A 13818-nucleotide genomic window follows, 5' to 3' on the forward strand; every position below is an offset into this window, starting at 1 on the left:
TGTAATGGAGGGGGGGTTATGTATTTATGAGACAATGAAATTAATATAAAACATATACTTTTGATTGATTTGAAGTTTAAATCAAAGAAATTCACCTGCTGTGTGCATGTCATTATTATGGGTCAATGTTAGTCAAACAGAGAGTTGTTATTTTACATGAATATGCCATCAATGTGTGGTGAAAATGAAATGAATCTAGAGATTGGCATACCATCTTTGTTCTTCTGTTTCTAGTAAATTTGTCTTTCATTTTATTTTACAATCTACACTGGGATCATTAAGTACACTATATTTTCTCAGTAAAATAATTCAGTTTTTAGTGATGTCCATTTTTAAATTAATGTATATATACGAGAGAGAGAGAGAGAGAGAGAGAGAGAGAGAGAGAGAGAGAGAGAGAGAGAGAGAGAGAGAGAGAGAGTGTAACTGTACGGTTGACATGAGCCATGAAATTTTACCCTATTTGTGATTGGTCCATTGTGATGTGTAGCACGAACAGAAATACAAGAGTTTCTGTATTTGCTCGACTCCTTCACATCCCTCACTTTGTTAGCGGTGCGCACTTCTGTATTTAAACACACAGGCTGAATTATTGTGTACATGCTGTCGTTTGTGTCTGGTGTGAATATGCCCACATACACGTTTTTTTAGCTGTCTTTTTGTCTTTCTCACCATCGATCAATTTGATTACAGTCTGACTCTAAGATTAGATCCACTATGCTTCTCAGTGCTTTTAACTATTGTGTGGAGGAATATACCTTAACTGATCCCAAACACAAAATAACCAACTGGCAGTATCGATGCATGCATGCACGTGCTCCTTAGGAGTGCTACTTCACATCCTCACTGACACTGCGGTGGAAATGCATGCATAAGAGGGAGCAGGGGGCAGATCATGTAGCACATACTTGTCTCCTTTGCTCCTGGCAATACCGATGAGCTTTTCGATCCCGCCGGCATCACGTAAGGCCTTGGCATTCTCCATGTTTTTAGTAATGACCTCATGCAGGGCACAGCAGATGGCGGTCACGGTGTCGTCGGACATGGTCTTGCTGGCTGTGCTGTTGGTGCCGCCGCTGCTGCTGTTTCCCCCAGGTAGGCGGTGGACCAGATCGCGCATAGCGTACTTGCCTTTGGGTTAAGGAGGGTTGGCAGCAGAAGCAGCAGAGAAGAGAGAAAGCAGACAAAAGGGCATGCTCGTGTTAGTCCGTTCCTCATCATGCAAATCTGCACTCAACTGGATGTACAACTCATTGTCTTAGAGCAAAGGAAAAGAAACACAGTACAATCATTCCTGCTGGGGTATGTGACTTCAGCAGCTAGTTTGGTATTCGATAAAAGCAAGTACCAGACAGCAGGAGGTGCAAATAACCAAAGAAATAAATGTAGTTATACATTAAAAAATGTTTAAAGGCACCAATTTAAAATGACCCCGGAGATATTCAAATCAGTCCAGGGACCTGCTTGGAAGTAGAAGTCATAAAAGAAAAGCTATTTCTCTGCATTCTTGGCAAATGAGAACCATTCAATTGTTAACCACCCTCAGAAATGAATATCGGCGGAAGATTTTACTCAACTTTCAAATGAAATATAAAATTGTTGGCGATGTAATTGCTTCACGTTTCTTGTGCCACATTCATGGGAGAAGAGCAGGTTAAGAAAAGAGCTGCTCTTCATCTAATTCCTTTAGAAGTCCTATCTTGGCTGAATAATAAGGCTGGCTTATAAAGAGATGCACAATACGGTATGGGAAATTACCCTTCTGGGTTCATTAAGCACCCTCAGCCTCACCTTGGGACGCCAAACTACCCCAGCACAGTAATAAGCTAATGATAATGCCCACATCTTATTGTTTTCATTGAAACACAAACTCATAAAGGCCTAATTTGGTCTGTACTTGGATACAAAACCAGAATGCAAGATACTTGTTTAAATTGCTTACTTTTATGTCTCATAGTAATTAAACATGAAATGTAATGACTAATCAAACATGATTCCTTAGCTGAAACACACACAGGAGGAAAATATAAACTTTAATGGTTCTGTGTTTGTTCAGTCATTCGTCAAATGTTTACATGAATTATATATCACACTTTCGTACTTTATCTGCATGTATTATTCCAGCTGCCAATAATGCCATTGGTAACAATACCAACTGTTTTGTTTGTCTTTTTCTCAGGCTTTTTCTCTTATCTGCTAATATATATTTTTTCTTCCATGGGATATGTCATGCAGGGCAAATTGAATTTCACTTTTATGATATATGTTGCTTGCACTTTAAAACTAATGCCGTTTTTCTTCTGAGAGTGACAGAGAGCTAGTAAAGATGGGGTTAGGTAAACCTTATAGCCTGAGGAAAAGTAATAGGTAGCCTTGTGCACTGGATTGCATGTGGAAAAAAAGGAATATTGCACAAAATAACTGAAAAGATTTTTTTATTTTACTTTTATTTTACTTTTACTTTTATTCTTATTAATAACCGAAAATGTTATTGTGAATGGCAGCATAATTGATTTTCAGTTTTCTTTTAAAATCCAAGGAGAATTCTCCTGGGTGCATGGTGTATTCATAGACATCATACAAAGACAACCAGAACTTCAACAAAACCTTCATACTTGGAGAATATCTGTACTGCAAACTTTGGAACTTGAAGGACTTTGATGCCATCTAGTTTTATGGTAGTTACCTACGTACCAATTCTGAAATTATAATATGAATACTTATAATACCAGTGGATTCCATTTAAAAATAAAGTAAAATAAACACACATGTATCAGTGAAAGAGAAAACTATGAGTAGTCAGTTCACTGGTGTTTACTTATCTTGTACTTCCAGGCAGAATTATCTTTCTTGCTTGAGATTAAAAAAAATGCTAGGAGAGGTTCATGACAAAGTGCAGAGACAAGAGTTCAGGAATTCAGGAAACCTGGCATCATACTTTGTCAGAGTATGAACTCAGTCTTTTAGAAACATCAAGAACTACCCTCATTCTCTCACTTGCATATGAGACTATCTTTTTTAGCAGCCTTCACATTGTCCATCCAAGTAGAAAACTCTACATACATACATACAAACATCTCTCTCTCTCTCTCTCTCTCTCTCTCTCTCTCTCTCTCTCTCTCTCTCTCTCTCTCTATATATATATATATATATATATATATATATACATACACACACATATACATACATACATGCATAATATATATAAGTATATACCCTATGTACGATTTATTTTACATATTCATGGGCTTTATGACCTTCAGTAAACAGGGATGTATATAAAATAAGGAGTTGTGGGCTATTAAATAACATGGTAGTGCTTTAAAGAGTGGTCATAATGGTGCTCCTTTTTACATTTTAATTTCCTTCTCTTGAGAGGAAGGAGTGATGGTATGTGAAAAAATAGAATTGACCTGCAAGCGAGCAAGCCTCACTGCTTAAAAAGGCCCTGAAGACCTCCAGCCCATGCATGTCAATGGAAGTGAGAGGACAACTGTGAAAAGGCTACTCATGGAAAATCCCTTAAGAAGCTGAGAAGAATTATTAACCTGGAAAGTATGTCAGCTGGAGGTCAACAGCACTTGAAAGTCGTGCAAAGAGGATTTTTCCTCTGAATTTCAAACAAAAGGAAACACATAAATAAATAAATAAAACAGCACCACAGGCTTTTAGTATTAACATATAATTAAGGTCCACAGTCCTGTTAACAAATAAAGACTTGAAAATGAAAGGCCTAATTTCCCTTTTATCATGCTTTAATTAGTATTAGGATCACATATGACATGACCATGTCTCATACCTTTCCTAGAGAGTGTGATTCCCTCATCAGCATCTCCAGGGAAGGGAAGCACAGCGTCCACACAAAGCGATTGTGTGAGGCTGAGAAGTGATGCGGAATAATCTCACTTCTTTCCACTTCACAGGTTGTTCCAAGTGACATTTTGAGCAATACTTTATTTTTAATAAAACATTCAAAATACCGGACCAAAATTCTCAAAAGATATAGTTAATTATATTCTTTTATGAATTGGTGTATTTAGATATAATACATTTGATGTGGGAAACAATTTGAGAATTTAAAAAATATCCCTACTACATAAAAAAAATAGGAGAAATAAATAAATAATTGTATATAGAAATACAATAATTTTAATATGAAATAGAACATCTCATGGACCACATCTTATCACCCTGGCAACCCTAAGTTGAAGACTACTTAGGAGAGATAAACCGTTTGGTTGCACTCCACACAAACCTTTCATGTATTATTAAAAACATATTGGGCTAAATGTACTAAGAAAATCCAGTTTCAGCACAAATGTGCCATGTCGCATGTACTAAGAAAAAATATGCCAATGAAGACAGACACAGAATACTGATTTAAATATATTGGAAATACTTTAAAATAAGGTGCTGCTTATGAATGTGTTATTAATAATGTATAAATGTTTAATATAAGATTAATAAACACATTATAAAGCATTAATAATATATATAACTCAGTTATAGCTTTACATGGAATGGCCACAAAGTCGAACAGATTACTAAAAGGTGTCCCTCTTTCAAATAATTTATGAACAGGTTTTAAACTTCACAACTGCTTTGACACATTCATAAAAAGTAATTTTACATGTTTTGATTATAAATCATATATAAGAGGGACACTTTCTAGATAACTGTTTTGCCCATTCCATATATTGCTATAACTGAGTTTTTTGAATGCATTATCAAGGCTATATAAAGTATATATGAAAAATATTTTAAACATTTATAAATTATTAATAACACATTCATAAGCAGCAACTTATTATAAAGTGTTACCATTTGAGTGGCCCTTCACTTCCTGATTTGTAAACTAATCAAAGCAGGTATACTTCCAATAGCCATCCAGTTCCATATTTCTTCCAGCTGGATTAATATTTGACTATTCTTATAAATAAAGGAGTCGCGGACTGACCCGGTACTGACATGATGATTACATGTGAATCAAAAATCACATGGGCATTCATAGACTGGCTGTGTTTTCTGTTTCTATAAATCTGCTCATTAAAGTCACATGAGTACAGACTATTGATCCTAACACTTGAACACTGAAATTCAAAATAAATTTATTTTTAAGACTTGGAATTCATGCATTCATCTCAAAAAGCATTACACACAACTGTAATACACAGGAAGATACAGACTGGGAGATGCCAGCAACTGCTGCTACGGTCCTCTGGGAAGACCCGGAGGCAGGGAAATGCAAGGTGGATAATAGTTTCACCACCACAGGGATAGCATTGCTTCTCTGAGTGGCAGGCTCCAGGTCACGTTTTACATTAGAGGTTCTCAACCCAGAGGGCACATAAGATCTTCAACAGGGGCATGGTGATTATTTGAATAATAATGTAAATAGTATTTACAGTATATATATACATTTAAATCATGTATCTAAAACATTTGAAATACTCATGTTCATGTTCCTTTTTTCCTTCTTCTTATTTTTCATAAACCGCCCATTAAGCATGGAACCAATCAATATTATGTTTATGTTTAAATGTCTGTAAAACCTTCTGTTGCTGTGCACCCTGCTCAGTACACAAGATGGATAGTTATGTGGTACGTGAGGAATGAGAGAGCGATTGTGCAGCGTGATCCTGTGCATCTCAATAGCCATGCATGCATACATACATACATACATACATACATACATAAATACATACATATGTATATATAATAATTAAAGGAAATATGAACAAAGTTACTTGGAATTTGGACTGACCTATACTGGAACAACAACAAAACCATGTCCCCGGTGTGTCTATTCTGGTGATGTACTGGTTATTGACAGCTTGAAGCCTTGCAATCTAAGGTAAAATATTTATTGAATAAAGTACATATTCTGACACCTATACACTGGAACATTTTTTCTAATAATGGATATATGGAGTCATGTTCCTGATATGCTTATTTGTAAAATACAGATATTTCATGAACAGTTTAACCACAAAGACAAATGAGTTCTGCAAAACAGTTATTTAAACCATAGCCCTGCTTCTGTACATGTCACCTGGCATCTTTTGCGACAGGTTTAGGACTCTTAAAACATGTGCAATCCTTCAGCACATCTAGCACATTGTGTCTTGACACTTGAGGCCAGGATCATCAGCACCAGAGCACAAAACAGCAACATCATAAGTCAATCCTCGAGTCTCACATTCAAAACTAATGCACCACCTGTTGTTTTAAAACTGGCAGGCTCCATTAGTTGAGAGAAAAGAACATGTTTGATTCCAGTTAGATCACTTGACTAATGGACAGGCTTCATTGACTAATACTTAAGTGGTGAATACTTAAGTCTTATGTCAAAAACATGAATAACTGTTAGTAACAGCTGTAATTTTCAGACAATGTCTGTGGTGCAGTTATATATACTCTGCTCTTCACCATTGAGGCTTTATTCCAAACCCCATTAGGCAGTAGACTATTTTGGATGGATTACAAAGAGTGTGTACATTGAGTGACTGGAAAGGATATATTTGACGTGATTGAGATGCAAATTTATCTAAAAATACACATGGTACCATTTGGAAAAAAAACTACAAAAAAAACGAGAGTTGTGATTCAACATAGGCTGGCTGAACAGAAGCGAAGTACATTCTTATATATCTGAAGAAATTGCTTTTCCAGGAGAAACAGACTCGGAGGAAATGACTGCCACCAAATATCATCTAACTAAGCTACTGTGAACATCTTTACAAGCCTTTCTGGACATAGTGAAGGGGACATTAGCTACAAAATTAGAACCACATACATATGGCCCAGCAACGATAGGATCAGAACTGAAATATTTCTCAGTCTACAAAAGCAGATATATCTTTAATGTGTGAAAAGGGGCTTAAAACCTTATTAAACACTTTGTAGACATTACTGCAAAATAAATCTCTAATTTTAATTTTACCTTATTCCTGTCCATATATCCAAAGTTTTTCAGTGGTTTCACTTTTTCTTAGCAGATCCTCATTGCTGGTCAGGTACCACCTGAACCTTATTGAAATATTATATTATCACATTTAGTGTTTACAGGTGTGGCAAGTCAAGTCCTGTATACACCTCTATATTGGCCTTATACAATTATACTATCATTGTCTTCGCTGCAGAGCACAGAAAGACAGTCAATGCAAGTATGTATAATTTAGTGCTGCAACGATTATTCAAAGTATTCAAATAAACAAAAAAATTGGTTGAGTATTCGCCAGATTTACAAAACTGTAGAAAGTGAACAAGCAACAAGTTCCTCAGCTAGAAACAAACCTAAACTAACCTCAATAGTCTGGAATTAATTTCAAAGGGCATTCAGCAACAACGTATATTGTTTACTTTGTGGGAAAGAGCTGTCTTTTCAAAACAGTACAAGTTCAATGTTAGAGCATTTAAAACTTAAACACCCACAAGTCTTCAGGGGCGGAAATTATTTGGAGGAAGTTCTTACTAATAATTAATTAATTGTTATTATTATTAATAATAACATACTGCCTGTAATCTTGTTTTAAACAATTATATAAAATATGTTTTATCATTTATTTATTTATAAATGCTTCAATAATGCTGTATCTTGATTATTCAAATATTTAAACAAATAATCAGTACAATATTAGTTGAAAGCTGCAGCTGTTCTACCCCAACAGAATGGCTGTGCAATGAAGTTTTTATTTAATATACTCCAATTAAGACTCCATTGTAAAAGTTTCATCCACACAGGAAATTATTCCAAGAATTCATCTCTTTCTGGTAGTGTTTCCTTGAATCAGTAGCCCATAGTTTTGACATTTCATGTATAGTCAACTTAATTATTCTCTTCTGAGATTTTAAAAGGTTCAGTCTAGTTTCCCTTAGCCTTTCCTTATTGAGGCTAAATAGATGAAACACAATGCATCATAACTTATTAGCAGAACTTTCAGTATCATAGTTAGAGAATTTCACCATCCTAACTGCATCTCTGGAGAGCATTTGTCACTTGTGTGTATGAGAAATGAAACAAAAATCCTCCTAAAGGCCTATGCTGTTGATATATGTACACTTTGGCAACAGCAGAAGGATGATATCTAAGGAAAAAAGCTAAGATCATATTATTCAATTTGATGTTATTGCTACACAGAAGACAGGTATAATGATGTCAATCTGTTTCCTCTCTCTTGTCCTCACATTCCCACACTTCTTCACTCTCTGCACTAAGCTGTATTCCCTCTATTGACACCAAAAGAAAACTTAATAATTTCCACTCAAATCATCCACGGAGGCTCAGGGATGTGCCATCCATTCCTCTTATGGAAATGTCACTTCACAGAAGCAGCCCCTGGGATATTTGATAAGTACTGGACGTTTAACAGAGAACATTTAAGAATAAAGGGAGAATAACAATTCTACTCAAGTTAAGTAAAAATAACCTTCAAACTCGCTTTTAAATTCCCATTTCAATATGAAAACTGCTGCCAAAGGCTACAACACAAGGCTAGGACTAATGATAAATTGCAAATTGCACGCTTTTCTCAGTGAATGCTGTAACAGTTTGTCATCTGAATTACTGTCTTCTAATAACTGTATCAATTAGTTGACTTTGATGTCAGTCACTGGAGATCAAAGAATAGAAATTAAAAACTCTCAGGAAATCCCTTTAAATGCAGCACTTGAGCTCAAATGGAAGAAAAGGCACCTTGTGATCCCCCATAAAAGAGCTCCACTCACTGATGATGTGGAATATTGAATGTTCAGCCATTACACACAAAATCATCTGCTCCAAAATGTGTTAAATTTACCACCCTGTGAAGAAATTATCCAAATCACATTTTAAATTGTACCCCGTTTTGAAGATTTGCAAATCCACTAAGAGTTATTCTGTATTTTTTCCTATAATTGGATACTTGCGTAATCTTGTGAAGGTATTCATGTTAACACTCACAGAACAGGTGCATGGGTAATGTAATTTACATATACAATAATACAAAATGTAGTGTATTATTATAATTTTTCACACAGAAAAACATAGGGGGGAAAAAACAAAAACAAAAAAACATGCCAATATTTTTAACATGTCTGTAAATCTCCTGTATATCATTAAACTGCTTGTGTCTGAAGGTGTGCAGTTTGACTTCACTGATGATCCTTTCCACAAATAAATCTTTTTCTTGTGGTTTGTCATAGAACGTGTGACAGCAGCCAACTGAGATAGTGAATTTCAAGGCAGTCACTGTGTAATGATATGAACTCTGGGGTGCAAGGCAGGGGCAGAAGTCCTGTGTGGGGCAGGAGTTTACATTAAAACCATGTGAGTGTCTGAAGCTAACCTGCTTAGAGACGGAGACTGAACAAAGCCTTCTGTCACTCCCCTATCCCTTGAATTCTGGATGCTGCCATTGAGCTTTTTATGTTGACTTCAAAGCCTATAAACATCCACAGAATACACCCTAGTACTTGGAATCTGGCACACGTTCACTTCCAACTCTTCATGCCTTGCAGAGACTTGCTTTAGTATCTTGATTCTGAAACTCCTCGTTAACGGAATTTCCTATGCAAGCTGGGCCAGCTGTCAAACCTAAAGTCAACATTAAAAAGTACTTTAAAAGTCTGGAGGACTTTAAATACTTTAGGAGTTTTGCAACACTAATAGTTTGTGTGTGTTAGTTAAGAGAGTGACAGATTCTGCCTACAATTTCATGTTAGACTGAAAAACTGAAAAACTGCAATGTCTGGGAAATGTATCATCCAGCTTCCCAGCAGCACATGCAGTCTCGGTACAAACGCAAGCCACATCATTGCTTTCTTTGCATAGGAAAATCTAATTTATTGTGACTTAACTGCAGTCCAACAAGAAGTGTGGATTAAACCACCTCCTTTTTTATAAGACCTGTAAAGAAAGCTGATGCTGTACTTTTCTAGTAATTGTAATGGTGTGAAAGAACAATTTCAACTCATTAATACATAATAACTACAATTTAAGAAATGTAAAGTATTACAGTTGAGAACAGGTAGGGCAAAGGAACAACACCTCTATATAGCAGAGCAACATCTTCATTGCTGGGAAATTTAAGCAAGCTGCTAATGATGACAGAATCAATTACACGTTTAAACCCTCTTCTGATACATTGTCTCTATCATGCTTTCTATGTTTAAGATATCTGGATAGGAGGAAACAAACAAAATAATAATGTTTAGTGTTTAACAGTCTGGCGTGATGTATTTACACATCCACCAGCTGATCCACTGCAGGTCATATCTTCATGTCAGGAGCACGGACAACATGGGGAGAAGACGTTCACATGACTGATAACTTGTGTGCTGCAGCAGTGATTGATACTCCAGTGTCTACTGATGACTGATTACAGACAGGGGCCTTTTTCATGCTACCAGAAAAGATGAAATATAGAACTGACCACTCCAAAGTCAATTACTTTTTTATTTTCTGTATTGTTACCAAATTATTATTAATATTATTAATAATAAAAGAGGACACTTTAGAAAAGTGATAAAATAATAGTGTAAGAGAACATTTTAAAATATACACCAAGAACTTAGTTGCATGTTCTTTGGAAACATTTTTGATTTCTCTTTCTCTTTTCATTCTTCATACTGTTGATGTTGAGATCACCTTATAAGAAGAGACAATATTTTATTGGCTTTAAGGATGTGGAAGTAATGGGCTGCAGAATGTTAATCTCAGATCAATTCTGGTTCATTTGCAGCACACAAAAACAGCACTTTTCTTTTCTTCTAATCATTTTATTTGGCTTTGAAGTTCCCATAATCTGAGTGTAGTTATCAGAGAAATCATAGGGAAAATAAGACATCCACATCATAATATAACTGGATGAGCAGAATTTCAATCATATGATTAGTCAAATTCACATTTTAACGATAATTATTCATTGAAGTGAGAGAATCCCATGTATGAAATGTTATAGAAAAAAAAAACATTTTAAGCGCTGGTGCTTTTGTCATCAAAAGCAGATGAATTCCTTTTAATATAGTGAATGCATACAGGGCCAAGACATTTTCATTTTACACATCAGCAGAAAATGTCATTATGACTGCATTCAGGAAACCAACACTGCAGAAAAACTACAGTTACAGGGGGTTAAATATTCTCAATACCTAACATTAACACCATTCCCCCCATAGTTTTATGTATTCAAAGCAAACAATGAAACACTTCTGTATTTAACAAGGCAGTGTCAATTCATTTTCTTCTTTGCCATTACACTGTTATTCTTCAAAGAAGTATCACCATGTACTGAATTATGACTGGGCTGAAACAGACAACACAGAGAGCCTCATGTACTGTATATCAGGATATTTTAGCCAACCCTCAAGCAAATGGATATTTTCCAGCACAACAACAATCCCAAACATACATCCAAGTTAATGATGAAATGCTAAAGGGAGCACAAAATCAACATTTAGATTTTGCCATCTCTAAACCTCAATCCAACCAGACATTTTGTGGTCTGAAATTAAAAAAGCCAGTTTGCATACACAACCCGTGCAACCTGGAGTGGTCAAATATCTCTCCCGAGAAGTCGAAGAACCCATTAAAAGGCAACAGAGAGCACCTCATCCATGTTATCAAAGCCAAAGGAGGTAAAAAGTATTGATTCCTGGGGAAAATTAGTGTTCACCTCCATTTTATTGCTAAATCAATTTTTAGGTCTAGTCCAAATCAAAACATTATCCTACCCGTGAACAACAAATAACTAATGTGTATCCTTTTGCAGGTTAATTAATTGTCAGAAGCCACTAACTTGTAAATAAAGGAGATGGGGAACACATTTTTCAGGTTCAGCTCATGGGTAGGTCAAAGTTTTGGTTTGGTCTTGGACCTATGCTTCATGAAATAAAGTAATACATTTCAAGCCTCGCTCTGTAAAAGGATCTATATGGTACACTCACCAAATATTTAAAGCATTGCATTGCCTCAATGATTTCATCATATAAGCGACACATAAGTATTGAAGTAGGTATACAAAAAAGAAGAAAAAAAAATATTGATGTTAATGCAGTTAATGCAAAAGATAGATTATGAGAATTACACAGTTCAAAGACATGTGCCACTCAATTCATATTGGCACACACGACTGGAAAACCATGCAGATGATCGACATCCTAGGTTTCCTTTGGACAGACGGGCACTGAAACACATCGCCTGAAACAAGAGAGGCAGTTGCCATGGCGATGCAAAGGCCCACCAGGAAACCAAGTTTATTAGAAAAAGATCAATAGTCTGTTAGCAGTGTCATGGAGAGAATTTCAAACAGCCGGGCCACTGTTCATATAAAGGTTTAATTTCACAACCCCATTCCCTTAAAAATAAAATGAATTTAGGTTTGATCAAGTATTTCCCCTTTTTCAGGAACACTAGTTCCTAGATGCATAAGAGAGACTAGAGACAAAGTCACAATCTTTTATTTTCTTTGTTATTAATATATTATTTTACCTCAAGATGAGAATTGATACAGTATTTTATGATATGTAGCATCTCATGCTTTACCAGCTTATCTCTTTTCTCAAAGGAATGTCAGTATGTTTATGCTGCTTATGAAATCTTCTTATTCTTTGAACTGGAGAGGGAAGCTCTCACTATGCAAAAAGAAAATGAGCTTCGGGTCTCAAAATGCTGCCAAATATTTAAAAAGAACACCTCAGAATACCCGTATTTCTTCTATAAAATATAATTTCCATTTTAAAACCCTCTCCCTTATGACTGTTTTACCTATGCTGAGGCTGACTAAATCCAGTTGTAAAGATGTGGAACACCTGAAAACACCACCTGAAAAATGAAAGTGGCTTTTATAAAAACAGGTTTCCCAAATCTACATAGAAGGTCATCAACGGAAAATAATGAATTAAATGAATCCATTACCATACTGATTTATGTATTAGTTGCATTATTCCACTGAAGGGTACTAAATATTCATTGTGTTTAATTTACAGCCAAAACCAAGAAAACTTACCTATAAGTTCTTTGTTTCTCACATCTAAGGCCATATTTCTTAAAGCTGTAGCAACGGCACACACCACTCGGTCATTGTCTATTCGCAGCAGCTCCACCAGAATAGGCAGGCCTTTCTCCTTCCGTACAGCTGCACGGATGTACACTGACCACTGAGGAGAAAAGAGAAGAGGAATTAGAGGAACGCTTTCTTTCTTTATTTATTGTTTTTGTACAATGGTTAATTCTGGAATTTTATAAAAGTCAGGAGATTTTACTTGGTTTGACCATTACACTTTGTTTCATGTCACCTCTGATTAACACATGAGTGTTATGTTGTGTTTGCTGATGTGTCATGAAGCAGAGACAACCCGTCCCTGGAGCCAGCACAGAACTGGACATGTTAACCGCATGTGTTTACTGCTATTTATGTACGTTCTGTCTTCATCTGGACTTGCCATTTCATGAATCTGAAGCCCAACACACTCAAAACACACAATATTTGTTACAATTCATACAGAGAATCATACGATGAATGTTGTTACAGACATATCACAAATAATTGCATTTCATATTATTGTTCATATTATATATATTATATATGTTTATATTTTGCAGTGAAAACTATAAAGTTGAACAATGCCTTGGCTTTCCACCCAACAAAGAACTTGCCTGTGAGCCTGGAGCTGGTGTTGTGGGGTTGAAAAGATTGTGGTGAAGCAAATACATGAAATTATAAATATACATCACACTTTGTCACAGAAGAGTTTGACATGGAAGTTACCTGAAACATACATCTCATGCTTAAGCTGTTATTGCTCATAGTCTGCAGGGCTCTGAAAGAGTATAGTTAT

At 35.7% G+C, this 13818-nt stretch overlaps 1 protein-coding gene across 4 annotated transcripts in view; it reads right to left on the minus strand.

The window, feature by feature from the left end:
• ctnnd2a (catenin (cadherin-associated protein), delta 2a) overlaps positions 1 to 13818 on the minus strand; it is a 315486-nt gene that overhangs the window by 37101 nt on the left and 264567 nt on the right. For all 4 annotated transcript variants that reach the window (XM_066721567.1, XM_066721557.1, XM_066721537.1 and 1 more), the window contains 2 exons: positions 12987 to 13137; positions 909 to 1131 (listed from right to left, as the gene is read on the minus strand). In XM_066721567.1, the coding sequence (XP_066577664.1) occupies positions 909 to 1131; positions 12987 to 13137 (374 nt within the window). The remainder of the gene's footprint in view (positions 1 to 908; positions 1132 to 12986; positions 13138 to 13818) is intronic.

The sequence above is a fragment of the Amia ocellicauda genome, chromosome 2 (assembly GCF_036373705.1).
Source record: "Amia ocellicauda isolate fAmiCal2 chromosome 2, fAmiCal2.hap1, whole genome shotgun sequence".
NCBI lineage: Eukaryota > Metazoa > Chordata > Actinopteri > Amiiformes > Amiidae > Amia > Amia ocellicauda.